We start from the raw sequence: 14,445 nt of genomic DNA on the forward strand, positions 1-14,445 counted from the left end.
CACAAGCTTTCCAAAAATATTAATTTTCAGATTTAAATGGAAACATTTTCAATGTTCTGTCAGACTTTTGGTCCTCACTGTGTCTCATTATATAATTACATTAATACATTATCTAATGCCTTCAAAATTGATGTAACAACGGCAGACAATCAATATTCCAACTGTTTTTTTATCTTGAACCTTTAAACTTTGAGACAAAAATAACCAAGTCTTACTAATTAGAAGCTCCGAAGCTTCTACTACAGCAAATGTCACGTCGTGAGTCGAGCCGAAACCGAGAACTCGTGTGTCCGTTCTCGAGACAGCGCTCGATAATAGCGCCTGATGAGAACGAGAAGTGCGTTTTATACAGGTTGTTGGAATAATGATTGTGTTTTTCGCAGACAGTAACATTCGGAGCAAGAGTCTCGAAGGCGCAGCGTGGCGAAGGTCACTGCTCAGGAAATGTCATTGAGAAATTGGTTGTGAGTGAGAAAAAAATAACTATTTGTATAACAGCATGTTTCTTTAGCAACTAGACAGTTGTATAGCAGATGCTCCAAAAGGGTTTAAAAAATTGTATTGTTCATATGGAGACTTTTTTTGCCTTCTATAGGAGACATTTATTTAATTATTATTTGTGAAAAGAGTCTCAGGGGTCTCAAAATAGGAGTTTATGCCTTTTTTCTATGATATGATCGCAAATGTTGAGCTATTTTATGAGTTGCTGAGTAGCTCCTAGTTTTATAACCACAAATGACTGTAAAAGACTGTAAAATCATTACTCATAATCTTATACTCCAGTGCTTATTTTAGTTCTCACTCTCCAGTGTTCTGTATTGTTTAAAGATTTATGATCACACTCTTGATGTCACCCAAATGAGGATGGGTTCCCCTTTTGAGTCTGGTTCCTCTCAAGGTTTCTTCCTCATAACATCTAAGGGAGTTTTTCCTTGCCACAGGCTGATCATCAGGGATTAATACACATCGTTTACCTTAACTCTTAAATCCTGTAAAGCTGCTTTGAGACAATGTCTGTTGTGAAAAGCGCTATACAAATAAACTGGACTTGACTTTTTTTTAAATTAATGGCAAGCTGTGTTTTTATATGTTTATCAATTTTTTTTTAAATAGAGAGAGAAAGACAATGCCAGCAAAAAGAATGACTGTTGCTATAATGTCTTAAAGTGATAAAGTGATAAAAAGAACTGACTTTTCCCTTGAATGGTCTAGAACAGAGGTACCCAATATGTCGATCGCAAAGGTAGTGTGTGTAGATTGCATGAAATTTAAAAAAATTTATATTTATTTAGCCATTTTTCTAGTAGGTAGATAATTAATATATATGATAGTTAATAAAGGAAAATCATTAGATTTAAACTGGTAGAATTTGGTGTGGATTTGCTGGGTTTGAATGAAAACCTGCACCCACACCAGACTATTGTTGAACAGATTGGATGCCTCTGGCCTAGAACATTCCATCCACCTTCCCACATCGTATTTCCGGGGTATAAACAGAACAAAACACTAACAGACCAAAGTAACGGATGGTAAATGAACAGTACATTGCATTGGACTTGAACAGGTGCTGGTTCTATAAGGAGACATTTCTGTGGCATTTTTCCTAAAGGAGTCTCCAGTTCCTTTAAAACAGATAATTGTGGTTTAGAAAGACCAAGAGCAGTGTCTTATTAGCTTCAAGAGTGGAAAGTTAAGGGTCACTAACTAGGTACTAACTAATTTCATAGAAAATTGAAATGGGGAAAGACACATAACAGAAGAATATGTTAAATTGAATGGATAATGTAGTTCAGAGTGTGTGTGAGTGTGTGTAGCAGCGGACCAGCATTAGCATTCAATTTACAGATCTAATATTAGAAAACTGCAGATACAGACACAACTGGGACTCCAGGCAGCTCCACAATTTCATTCAGAAAGCAGAAAAATGACACACCCTACGAGCACAGCCTCAGACGTCTAATTAGCCAAGTGGGTCAGTAGGCCAAGGTCAGACTGTCGGTGCTGTTAGCGTTCATGTGCCACCATTTCACCTTAAATGGAGGAAGTGGGTGGAAAAAAGGAAGGAAAAGTGATTATCAGGAAGAATACAGAGTGCGAGCTGATTCAGAATCACACCCTTCAGCATGGCCCAGATTAACAGAGCCATTAATCTTCAGCAAAAAAATCACTGACTTTAACAAGACACGCAGTGACGCACCGTGTTTCACAAATCCCAGGCTTAAAAACTGGACACCAAGCCAGGAAAAGTTGAGTTTGTGCCAAACACACACACACACACACACACACACACACACACACACACACACACACACACATATATATATATATATATATATATATATATATATATATATATATATATACACACACTGTATACACACACACACAACACACACACACACACACACACACACACACACACACCACACACAAACACACACACACACACAAAAGGAAAAAAGAAAGAAAGAAAGAAAGAAAGAAAGAAAGAAAGAAAGAAAGAAAGAAAGAAAGAAAGAAAGAAAGAAAGCTACAGCAGAACTTAAACAATGTGTTCATGTTAACTCACGTTGACGTGCGTGTGTGCGCATGTGTGTGTGTGTGTGTGTGTAAAACACACGTGTCACGTCTGAAACAGACAGAAGGGCCCCTTGGAGTGCAGACGTGCGTCTCTGAGTGTGTGGGATGGACCATATTGATGTTTGTGTGAGTGACAGACTGTATAGTCTCATCAGTGAGCTCTCAGTTGGTCCTGCACACGCTGTCATCCTCACAACTGCTTTTATTTCATCATTTATCAGCCACTAATAGAAACATTTACTCAGCTGGCACTTATTATTCCACTGCACATCAGTGAAAACTCCGACAAGTCCATTTCTCAGTCTCCTGTATGAAAATGAAATCTGAATATCCTGCTCACACACCGTTCACAACTAAAATGGATAGGTTTCATTACACGTACACTGCCTGACACACACACACACACACACACACACACACACACACACACACACACACACACACTGCGCTTACACACATTTTTCAACTCATTTGTAAGGCAAGATATCTTGTTTTCAACAAAACAATTACTGTTACAATCCTGTAGGTTATAAAAACAAAATATCCAGGAGCGCCCAGATGTTGGATTCTACTGTGTTTGTGCAATTGTGTGTTCTAATGAATTATACTACAGCGCTGTCCAATTCTGAAAAAAAAAGGCTTGTTATAACTTCTGACGAATCATTTTGATAATGTTAACATTTCTATGGTAACAGTAAATACAGTGTGTGAGAGAGAATTGCCAGTTGCCACAACCTTTATGGAAGGAGTGTTTGGGCTTTGCAACAATCTGAGGTAATTTTTTTATAAAAGAAGGAAGGAAGGAAGGAAAGTGAACAGCAAGGCAATACAGACAAAAAGATAAGTCAGCAAGAAAGAATGACAAAAGAATGAAAGGACAAGAATAGAATGATAAAGGGATAAAGAGCAAGATAAGAAGGAAGAAAGAAAAGAAATAAGGGTGGATGGAAGAATAAAATGACAAGTAATAAAATAGGATGTAAAATAGGATGTAAAATAGGATGTGCAGGGAGAAGGAGGAAGGAAGGAAGGAAGGAAGGAAGGAAGGAAGGAAGGAAGGAAGGAAGGAAGGAAGGAAAAAGTGTGTGTACTGATAAGGCACCAAGATTACAGACAGTAGTGCATGTGAGTGTGTTAATAAAAGCACATGAGGGTAGCAGACGTGTCATCATTTCATTAAGAATGGCTTAACCAGATCTCTCTCTCTCTCTCTCTCTCTCTCTCTCTCTCTCACACACACACACACACACACACACACACACACACACACACGCATTCTCACAATTTTCCTTTCACCTTTTTATGTCCTGAAAAGGCTTTTGACAACCCTGTGTGTGTGTGCGTGCGTGTGCGCGTGTCCAGGCTTGTGGAGGTGTGGAACAGTGTGAGGGCATTTCTGTTTTTAGAATAGATTTGCTCATCTCATCTCGAATGTTTGCGCAAATGAGCAAACCACCGGGGATTGTGGGAAAATTCTCATTGTCAGTCTTTCACTTTCACACGTGCAGTTGCCTGAGTACAGAGCCGTTACTGTGCCCTACACACACGCTCCAAACAAGTCTCAACACCAGTGTGTGTGTGTGTGTGTGTGTGTGTGTGTGTGTGTGTGTGTGTGTGTGTGTGTGAGTTAATTAATTTAGGTGACTAAGTGTATGACTGAAATGTCACCTCTTGAATGCAATGTAACTCACCTCTTAGCATCAACACACACACACACACACACACACACACACACACACACACACACACACACACACACAGAAACATTTAAATGTAAGAAAGAAAGAAAGAGTCTTTAACTTGTCACGTATATTCCAGTGATGTTATTCTCTATATCCTATGATACAGTGCTCCTAAACCAGAGAAGGTTAAGGGCCTCGTTCAAGGGCCCAAAAGTGGCAGCTTGGCAATGCTGGTGCTTAAACCCTCAAACTTTAAATCAGTGACCCAGATCCCTAACCAATGCAGTTTCTTTTATATATATAAAGATTTTATGCTCAAACAAAGAAATTATTATTATTATTATTATTATTATTATTGATGATGATGATGTTATTATTTTAATGATTATTATGATTGTTGTTATTGTTGTAACCAGGTAGCAGGCACTTTATCGGAGCTGAAGAATGTTGAATGCTGCTGTATGGCATGACGCCACTGAACAGGAGGCACAATAAAGACAGTTTATAATCTCTTCTGCAACGTCATGAATATTTCATCATCTCGCTGCTACGAAAATGAAGCCTTTAATAGTTGCTTTGCAGAACGGAGCTCAGCGGGGCTTCTGCACACGCCCTTCTGTCTACCACGTCCAACACGTCCACCATGTCCAACACATCTGTCTTATTTCTCAATAATTCATGCTAGAAATGGACTTTTGCTTTTATAGAAAGTCCCAAGAGAACAAATGTGTGTGTGTGTGTGTGTGTGTGTGTGTGTGTGTGTGTGTGTACGTGGTGTTATATTGGTGTAAGATGTCAAATCCTCGAGTTTCTTTTTCTTTCTTTCTTTCTTTCTTTCTTTCTTTCTTTCTTTCTTTCTTTCTTTCTTTCTTTCTTTCTTTCTTTCTTTCTTTCCCTAATTCCTTCCTTTCACCCTTCCTTCCTTTTACCTACTTTATTTGATCAACCTTTCTTACTTTTCTCTTCTTTCCTTTCTTTCTTTTTATTTCTGCTACCCTTTCTTCCTTCCTTCCTTTATCGTTCATTTTTCTTCTTTCCTTTCATCAATTTCCCTACTTCTCATTGTCTCTCTCTCTCTCTCTCTCTCTCTCTCTCTCTCTCTCTCTCTCAGGAGCACCATCATGTAGGAACAGATCTGGGTCTCAACTCAAGTGAAGGGAAAGTGTCATTCCACAGACATTCCAAAGACAAATAAAGATTTTCTTCTGTACGTGTATGTGGTTATAGATATAATATATTAAACTTGTAGCGCAATCAGACCGATTTCTCCTTAACTGTCTATAAAATAAATGAACAGCCCACAGACATTAATAAAAACGTCTTATGAACCAGTTTGAAGAGAGAAACTGGGGTTTAACTGACCAGATTACAGGAGAGTAAAGACAATGTTAAGTCAAATCTATAATGTCACTTAAGCAGTAATTCAGTAAATAATTAATGAGGGGAGAATGAAAGATTAATCAGCCTTCAGGCGAGACTTCAAGTCAATAACACAAGGGTCTGTATTAAGGACAAGGTCGAGATGCCAAAAGCAGCAGGATGACGAGCGAATCCTAAGCTGTGATCTGCACAACCGCAAAACATCATTCACATCGAAGAGTTTCGAAAAGATTTGCTGAAATTGCTCTTACGCACTTTAGTCTACGTCCAAACTCAGTACAGGAATTTAATATGCTCGTATTAACGTTAACCACAGCCACGCTACCTTTACAATATTACTGTCCCCTAATTGCATAAACATCGCAGACACATCTGCATAGCCAGCATAATCTGACTGATCTGCTACAAATGAGGGAAAGATAGAAATTTGAAAACTGCACCATCAACAGCACTTATTATATTAGAGGGATATGCGCCGACATCCATCTTCCTCAGAGATGTAAACGAGACGTCAGCACGCCGGCTTCTTAAAGACCAGTTGCAGCACATTACACTCAGGAGATGCTGCTTCGCAGTCGTGTTCAGATGTTTCCTGATTACTGAGTTTTATCCTGCATCCATCATAAATAGCTCCCTACAGCACAACCCCATGCAGAAGACACAGGAAGTGAAATCAACCAGTAATGATAATGTAGAATTAGCTGGTAGATGAACAGACAGACAGACAGACAGGGAAAGACTCACAGACAGAAAGGCAGGCATGATTATAAAAAGCCACTAATAAAAGTGCAGAGGTATCTGGTAGACAGACATGCACGCACATATGGAGAGCCAATTAAAATGTAAAGGTAGCCAGTAAAATAACAGACCAACAGAAACAGACAGACAGAATATGGAGAGCCAATAATGAAAGTGTACAGTAGATGTACCTGGTAAACAAACAGACCGACAGAGTGTTGGACAAACAGTAGTAAAAGTGTAAAGGTAGCTGGAAGACAGACAGACAGACAGAATGTGGACAGACACTAAAGAAAGTGTAAAGGTAGCTGGTAGACAGACAGACAGATAGATAGACAGACAGACGGATAAAATCTGGACAGACAGTAAAGAAAGTGTAAAGGTAGCTGTTAGACAGACAGACAGACAGACAGACAAAATGTGGACAGACAGTAAAGAAAGTGTAAAGGTAGCTGGTAGACAGACAGACAGACAGACAGACGGATAAAATCTGGACAGACAGTAAAGAAAGTGTAAAGGTAGCTGGTAGACAGACAGACAGACAGACAAAATGTGGACAGACAGTAAAGAAAGTGTAAAGGTAGCTGGTAGACAGACAGACAGACAGACAGACAGACAGACAGACAGACAGACAGACAGACAGCAATGAAAGTGTAAAGGTAGCTGGTAGACAGACAGACAGACAGACAGACAGTAATGAAAGTGTAAAGGTAGCTGGTAGACAGACAAACAGATAGTATTGAAAGTGTTGAGAAAGTTGGTAGACAGACAGACAAAAAATAAGTGTAGAGTAAGCTGTTACAGACATACAGACAGACAGAGTAATCTAATATTTAACAATAGTGGTCCCCATTAGACAGACAGACAAACAGGCAGCCTGTAATAAAAGTGTAGGAATAGCTGGTAGAGAGACAGACAGACAGCCAGGCAAACAGACAGACAAACAGAGGAGTAGTCCACAGCCAGTAATAAACATTTAGAGTAGATGATAGACAGACAAGCAGACATGCTGATGGACAGACAGGCATTATGGACCACTAGTAATAAAAGTGTAGAGGTATACAGATTATGGATGGATAGATACAGATAGACAGAAAGAGACATGAACCCTTTGGATTTCAGCACAACCACACGCAGGCATCCTGATACAGGAAGTGACCTCACTATGCCGTAATAAAAGAAACGGTAATAAATGCACAGACATGGCTGACAGGGAGACGAGCAGACTGACAGCCAGACAGATGAAGATAGACACATTTTATATACAAACAGATCGACAGACACGTGGACAGAGAGACACGCAGACAGAATGTGGACAGCCAGGAATAAGTCTGTAATGCAGCTAAAACAGTGAGATGGACAGATAGAAAGACAGATGGACCATCACGCAAGCAAGCAGGCAGAAAGATAAACCCAGACATAGACAAATAACGATAGAATGTTCGGGAACAAAAGACTCGGAACTAAAAGTAAAAAAAATGATATTAATAAACATGTTCAGATCACAGACATCACATTCACGTCTTTGAGAAGTGGGAGCTGCACAGAGACATGGGAATGCAGAACAACAAACACACACAAACACAAACAAACACACACACACACACACACACACACACACACACACACACACACCTGCTCTCAGGAGCACCCCTAGACCATGGCACAGGCTTCTGCATACATTTACATTGATTTCCATAAATACAAAAATGATTTTGTTTTAATTTTTTTTTCCCCTTCTTTTTTTTCTATTATTAATACTTTAATAAATGTAATTTCGAATATCAGTCTTAACACCATGGGTCATGCAGTGTTAAGTCGTGAACAGCACGGTGGGGGGGTTATAAGAAAGGTCGCAGATGAATCGTTATTGCCTGTAATCCAGTAAAGGTTTGGAGAGGGGTCAGAGGTCAAGCAAGAGTAACAAGAGAGTAGTGGATGTTTAATCTTACAAAAGCCTTCTGGAAAAAGAAAAAGAAAACACCAGCAGATGACAAAACCCAAGTGATCAATTTTACACGGTAGCTAATAACCGGTAGGTGAGTGAGAACATTTTTGATTGTAATGATCCAGTATTTAATAATCTTCTTTAGTCCCATGATGAAAAAGAAAGCCATGAAAAAAATCTATATATAATGCAGAGAGAGCTGGTAGACAGACAGACATATAGACAGACGTATAGACAGACAGTATTGAAGCTGGTAGACAGACAGAAACACGTTGTATATACACCAATCAGATATGACATTATGGCATTATGGACGCTGGAGTAAATAACACTGATTATCTCTTCATCATGGCACCTTTTAATGAGTGGGATTTATTATTAGGCAGCAAGTGAACATTTTGTCCTCAAAGTTGACGTGTCAGAAGCAGGAAAAATGGGCAAGCGTAAGATTTGAGCGAGTTTGAGGAAGGCCACATTGTGATGTCTAGACGACTGGGACCGTTTTTGTCATACTTTTGTTATTATTTATCATATCATTTATTATTTATTCCTAAATCTGAGGATATTAATAATAATATTACTACTAATAATAATTTTAATAATATCATTTGATGCAAAAAATTCGAAATGCTTATATCTACATCAAATTTAATAATTAAATTTAAAAAAAATGTTTTGACCAGAATACTGTACATTGTATTTTAAATAGAATTTCTATTTATTATATATGATGAAGATCATAAAAAGCAATAATTAATTAAATAAGTGATTTCATATCTAGAGGATTGAAAAAATGCTTCAGAATAAAAACAAGTTAATAATTTTTTTTTTTTTTTAAATCATGGAAAAAAAAAAAAACTAACGAAGCAACACACATTTTAAGAAAGACGACCCTTAGCATTTTTCACTCCTGACTCCTTACACCTGACAGATCCTTCGCTCGTTCAGCGATGCAGAAATCCATTCATTTCTCTCCCTATTTGTTGTCTTTTCTTTGCATACATCCGTGCGCCGTCCCTCTGAGGGTGATACTGAAGCAGAGCGGACAATAGCACAGCGCCAGGCCATTGTTTCAGCAGAGAGGACGTGTACAGTCTGCCACACAAGCCGTCTATCGTTCCAGCCAGAAAAGCGAATGAAAAAGAAGCCGATAATAAAGACTGTCTGCTCTCCAGACGAAATTCTAATTCTTATTAACTGTACCAACCTGTGTTACACGTTGTGCGTTTGTGAGAGTGCGCGTGAGCGTTTTGCTTGCACCTTTTGACGTTCGCGGTCTGTTGCGTTTTCTCAAAAAAACAAAAAAAAAACCTATTGTGTTGATTCGACCAGACAGCTCACATATGGCCGAGCGTGCTTATTCAGACAGGTGAACAGATTCCCCGAGCTTTGAAAGGAAGTAATTAAACGACCGCCATCAGAACAAACACACAATGAGCAGCTGCGTGCAGCACAATGAAGGCTCACGTGCAACTCAAATAAAAAACAAATTTAAAAAAAGAAAATCTTTTTTTCCATTTAAAAAATGTGTTTCCTATTTCCATTTCCATTTCTAGCATATTTGATAAAGATTTCTCTATATATAATTTCTGGATGCTTAACTAACCGTCCTTGATCTAGATTTCATCTCTCACTGCTGTTATAGTATCATTCATTCTTCTGGGAAGGTTTTCCACTAAATTCTGGGGTGTAGCCATGTAGGTTTGTGATCATTCAGCTACAAGAGCATGAGTTTAGGCGAGGAGTTCTGCACTGAGGTTCATCCAAAAGGTGTTCAGCGGGGTTGAGGTCAGAGATCTGTGAAGGACACTTTCACTTGGAGCTCGCCTTTGTGCAAAATTACATTGTACAGGCTGGAAGCCTTTTATTTCCAGGAAAATGATAATGCTTGAGCATCTGTACGATCAAGTGCTTTCGACTCATTAGCAGCTGTTTAGTAGCATTTAATTCAAAGACGTGTTTTGTATCTCATTCAATTAATATCTGTTTACTGTAGACTAGGGATGGCAGATTGGTGCATCTGCATTGAGGTTAACTATGTGGTGCAACGACTGAATACGAGTTTCACCTACCGATGTTCAATGAACCCAAGTGCCGTGATCTTCTGAGCTCCATGTCAGTGTTCTAACTGCAGTGTTCATAAACAGATCAGCAGAATAAAGGCAAGAACCCACGAACGCGCTCGGAGTAAGAATAGCGAAGCTAGCATATAACGACATGCATGTTTATATATATATATATATATATATATATATATATATATATATATATATATATATATATATATATATATATATCCTGAGAGTCACATAAAATACAGATTAACATGGCAGAGGTAGAGCTGCACCTTCCTGGAGACAATACAGAAAAAGAACATGCAGTTTTATATCTTTATTTTTGGGCTTTGAGTTTGTGAAAAGGGCCTTATGTTAGAAGTCAGAAGGCACTTAAGTAAATTAAGGACTCGCTGTCTGTCTGAACCAAAGAAAAACCAGTGAAATATCTGCACCCAATTGAATTGTAGAGCATCATATTTTTCCCATTGAATCGCATTATGTTGGATCGAATCCAAATCGGTAGCTGCTTCGTATCGTAGGCAATGCGTCATGATGTGATTTACATCGGCCTCGGTTATGGAGATGCAGTGTTAGAAAACATTGGCATTTAACTACAGTACAAAGGAAATCCAAATAAAAGATCTCTGAACCATACTAAAGGGATGAAACGCCAGTCCAGAAACAAACTGGAAAACCATGTTGCTGGTACACCAGAATGCTGGACGACGCTATGCCATTTTGGCCAAAGTGGGAAAAAAAAAAGGATTAAATACCAGATTAAGTAACAAAATCTTACCAGCCATCATCTTCTGAGCCTCGTAGGGCTCCATGTAGCCATCGTTCTCCACCGGTTTCTCCACGCTGCCCTGAGTGCCACCTGCTTGATCGGCAGCATCAAAAGGGTCTGCGTAGTCCTCCAAGATGATGACCTGCAGAGAAGAGCATGCGAGTGTGAGTTTGAGAGGATCGTGCGTGTGTGATCTTTTAGAAAGCCCTGCTGTGAGGTCATCTCCCAAACTGTGCACAGAAGGAAGAGACAGCAGAGTCGAAAACAGAGCCAGGAGATGAGGATTAAGGTCAGGGCACGAGGGAAAACGCAGTACACGCGAATGATTTGAACCCCTTCTGAATTTAAAACCCTTCTCTGATTAGTATTCAGGTATTCGTCATTAAAAAGAAGTGAATCTAATAGGATGTGATGCGTAATTATGGGTTTTGAAAGGAAAAAATTTGGAGCTGTTGATTGGTCCTGGGTGTTTAAGGGGTTACAAGTCCTGGGTTTGCCTCGCTGCCATGCTTTTTTTTCCACGAGAATGAAACCGAACACTAATCGTCTCTGCCTTTCAAAAACATTTCATTTCCAAAGTAGAGAACTTCATTATGAAGGGATGCATAAACAGCCTCAAGATGTGGGTGCACGCAAGTGTGTGTGTGTGTGTGTGTGTGTGTGTGTGTGTGTGTGCGCATGAGTGTGTGTGGGCACTATACAGGCTGTCGGGATGAAATTCATTCTCCTAATGCTATTCCAATTTTCATAATATTTGTGCATCCGACGGCCACATTTGAAAAGAATCCACTGGATGTTGCCTAATAAAAACATTTGTTTTCCTCAATTTGTGTTTTTGCTAAAACAGGAAAAAGCTTTTAGATATTTAACGGTTCCAAATATCTCTCAAAAGGCGAGAGCGCTACATCAGGCCCTTTAAAATGTGTAAAGCGTATCTTCATGGAGTTTGCGTTGTGTACAGGGGCGTGTCATGCTGGTGGAGGTTTGGGTCTCTTAGTTCAATCCGAAGATGCAAATTTTGTAATGTACAGATCTTTTCTTTTTTGTTTGAAGCTCCAAAAGTATTGGGACACCCAACCGTTCCTGCTATATGTGGTTCTTTTCCAAGCTGCCACTCATTTGTACAGGACGTCTTGAGATGCGCTACAATACAATTTTGCGTTCACTTGAACTTTGAAACCCAAACCTGTTCCAGCATGGCAATACCCCTGTGCACAAAGTGAGCTCCTTAAAGATCTGGTTTACATGCTTTGGAGAGAAAATATCTTCAGTGGCTTGCTATAGAGCTCTGATCTCATCCTTACTGAACACCTTTGGATGAATGTGAACGCTGACTGCACCCCAGGTCTCCTACATCAGTTCCTACATTTTGTAACACCCTTGTGGCTGAACACAAATATCCATAAACACACTCCAAAGATCTTGTGGAACATCTTCCCTGAAGAGTGGAAGAGGGAATTATAAGAGCAAATTGGGACTAAAAGTGGAATTCACTGCTCAGTAAAAAAACAATAAAAATTACTATGGGTACAATAATTAAAAACATTAGAATTAATGTTATTGCATCCATGTGATGTGAATTTTGGCCTTCAGTGGTTCAGGTAATACGAGCACATGAAATTACACGCTCATCAATATTCATGTTCGTTCGAAGAGTATATCTGCAATATATTTAAATAAATAAAGTCGAATGCAACCGTAGAACGGAACTAATGCGCGGATATATAATGTCTTTTTCCAGACTGTTATTTTCTGAGGTAATTAATAACCCATGCTTTAGTGTCATTAGGGCTTTGCATGATTGTAGCCTTCTGTTCGTCCTCCAACTTGACTAAATTCTGCTCCCGTTTCGGCTGAAAGCTCCGGCCCGATACAAAGACGTAAATGTTAGCAGAAAAGCAGAGATACGCAGAGCCTATCGCGCGACAAAGCGGTGTAGCTTCCTCCTCGGCGTTCAAACTGCGAAGCACAAAAACAGGCTTTGGCAGCGATTCAGACCTAATTGCAGGTCTTGTTGTGTTTTTTAAGGCCGTTTCATGGTGAGGATGGTAATTAGCTGGACATCCTGGGCCGTGGATGCAAACAAAAGGTCCTGAATTTCATTCATTACCTCAGTCTCTATCTCATGAATTTCTTTGACACCAGACAGCTGTAATCAGCTCCGCACTAAAGCAGCAATTTGGAATAGTTTCCACCCTACGTTTATTCATTCCGAGCCTTAGATAACTGTCAGCTAGCAAACAAATAACCATGCTCTGGTTTTGGAATGTATAAAGTATGTCAAACTTACATAACGTGCGGTTTTTGTGCGTTCGCTAGCAGTTCCGAAGCGGCAAAATAAGTCTTTTTTTTTTATTATTTCTCTGATTTAAATGATGCATTGATTTATGAATAAAAGAACACATTTGATAGACGTTTAGGAAACAAATGAGTCACTGAAACCACCACGGTTGCGGTGCTAATTATGGGTCGGAAAATGCGAGATGTCGGTAAACTGGCCTTCGGTGAACGTGAAGTCAAGCTCATGCCATCTGCTGAGCTGGACACGGAATCAAGAGTTTGGAAAGTGACCGAGAGTTCACCGTGTTTTCCGCATTTTTCCAGAGAGTTCACGCAGAGTCCAAGGCAAAGCAACCAGAGCAGGAATTTCAGGTATAGAAAGAATGCAACAGGAAAATACATCAAGGGAAGCATAAAAGCCATGCAGACATCTTTGAATACGACAAACTGAAAAATGGCAAGTGTGCCTAATCCCTGCTCTTTTTTTTTTATAATGAAAAAAATAGAAGAAAAAAAAAACGCTGTACAAAAACAGCTTTTTTTTCAGTTTCTTAAATGTCAGGACGGGGGAAAAAAAAAATGCATTCATGAAACGCCATGTTCTTCTGTGGGAGGTAGATTTGATGGGCAGGTTTGTGTAAAACAACATGTGGGAAGACTCGGTGATTAATGAGGAGGAAATCAAAGAAGTGCTGTTCATTTTCTTTATCAAATCATGTGCCAGTTTATTGTCCCGACTTCATTATGTCATTTTTTCCCTCGCTATTATGACAGGTTAGATCTGACCTTCATTTCTAGGTCACTGAAGCACAAATAATAATAAAGTGCACATCCAAATCTTAAATATCGTTCCAGAACTGTTTGAGTAAAAAAACCAGCTCAGAGAATAAGGGTATTTGCCATTTTCAATTCTAATTCTCTATTTAAACGTTTTTTTTTTGGGATCGAAGATGATACAGCAGCCCTAAAGCACAAGGTCCTTGCTCAAGGGCC

At 39.3% G+C, this 14,445-nt stretch overlaps 1 protein-coding gene across 3 annotated transcripts in view; it reads right to left on the minus strand.

Moving 5' to 3' along the window:
• The window catches only part of zgc:158464 (uncharacterized protein LOC791139 homolog), a 150,193-nt gene that overhangs the window by 103,211 nt on the left and 32,537 nt on the right, over positions 1–14,445 (minus strand). For all 3 annotated transcript variants that reach the window (XM_046864175.1, XM_046864176.1, XM_046864177.1), the window contains exon 2: positions 11,182–11,314. In XM_046864175.1, coding sequence (XP_046720131.1) covers positions 11,182–11,314 — 133 coding nt within the window. The remainder of the gene's footprint in view (positions 1–11,181; positions 11,315–14,445) is intronic.

Source organism: Silurus meridionalis, chromosome 13 (assembly GCF_014805685.1).
Source record: "Silurus meridionalis isolate SWU-2019-XX chromosome 13, ASM1480568v1, whole genome shotgun sequence".
NCBI classification, from domain to species: Eukaryota; Metazoa; Chordata; class Actinopteri; order Siluriformes; family Siluridae; genus Silurus; species Silurus meridionalis.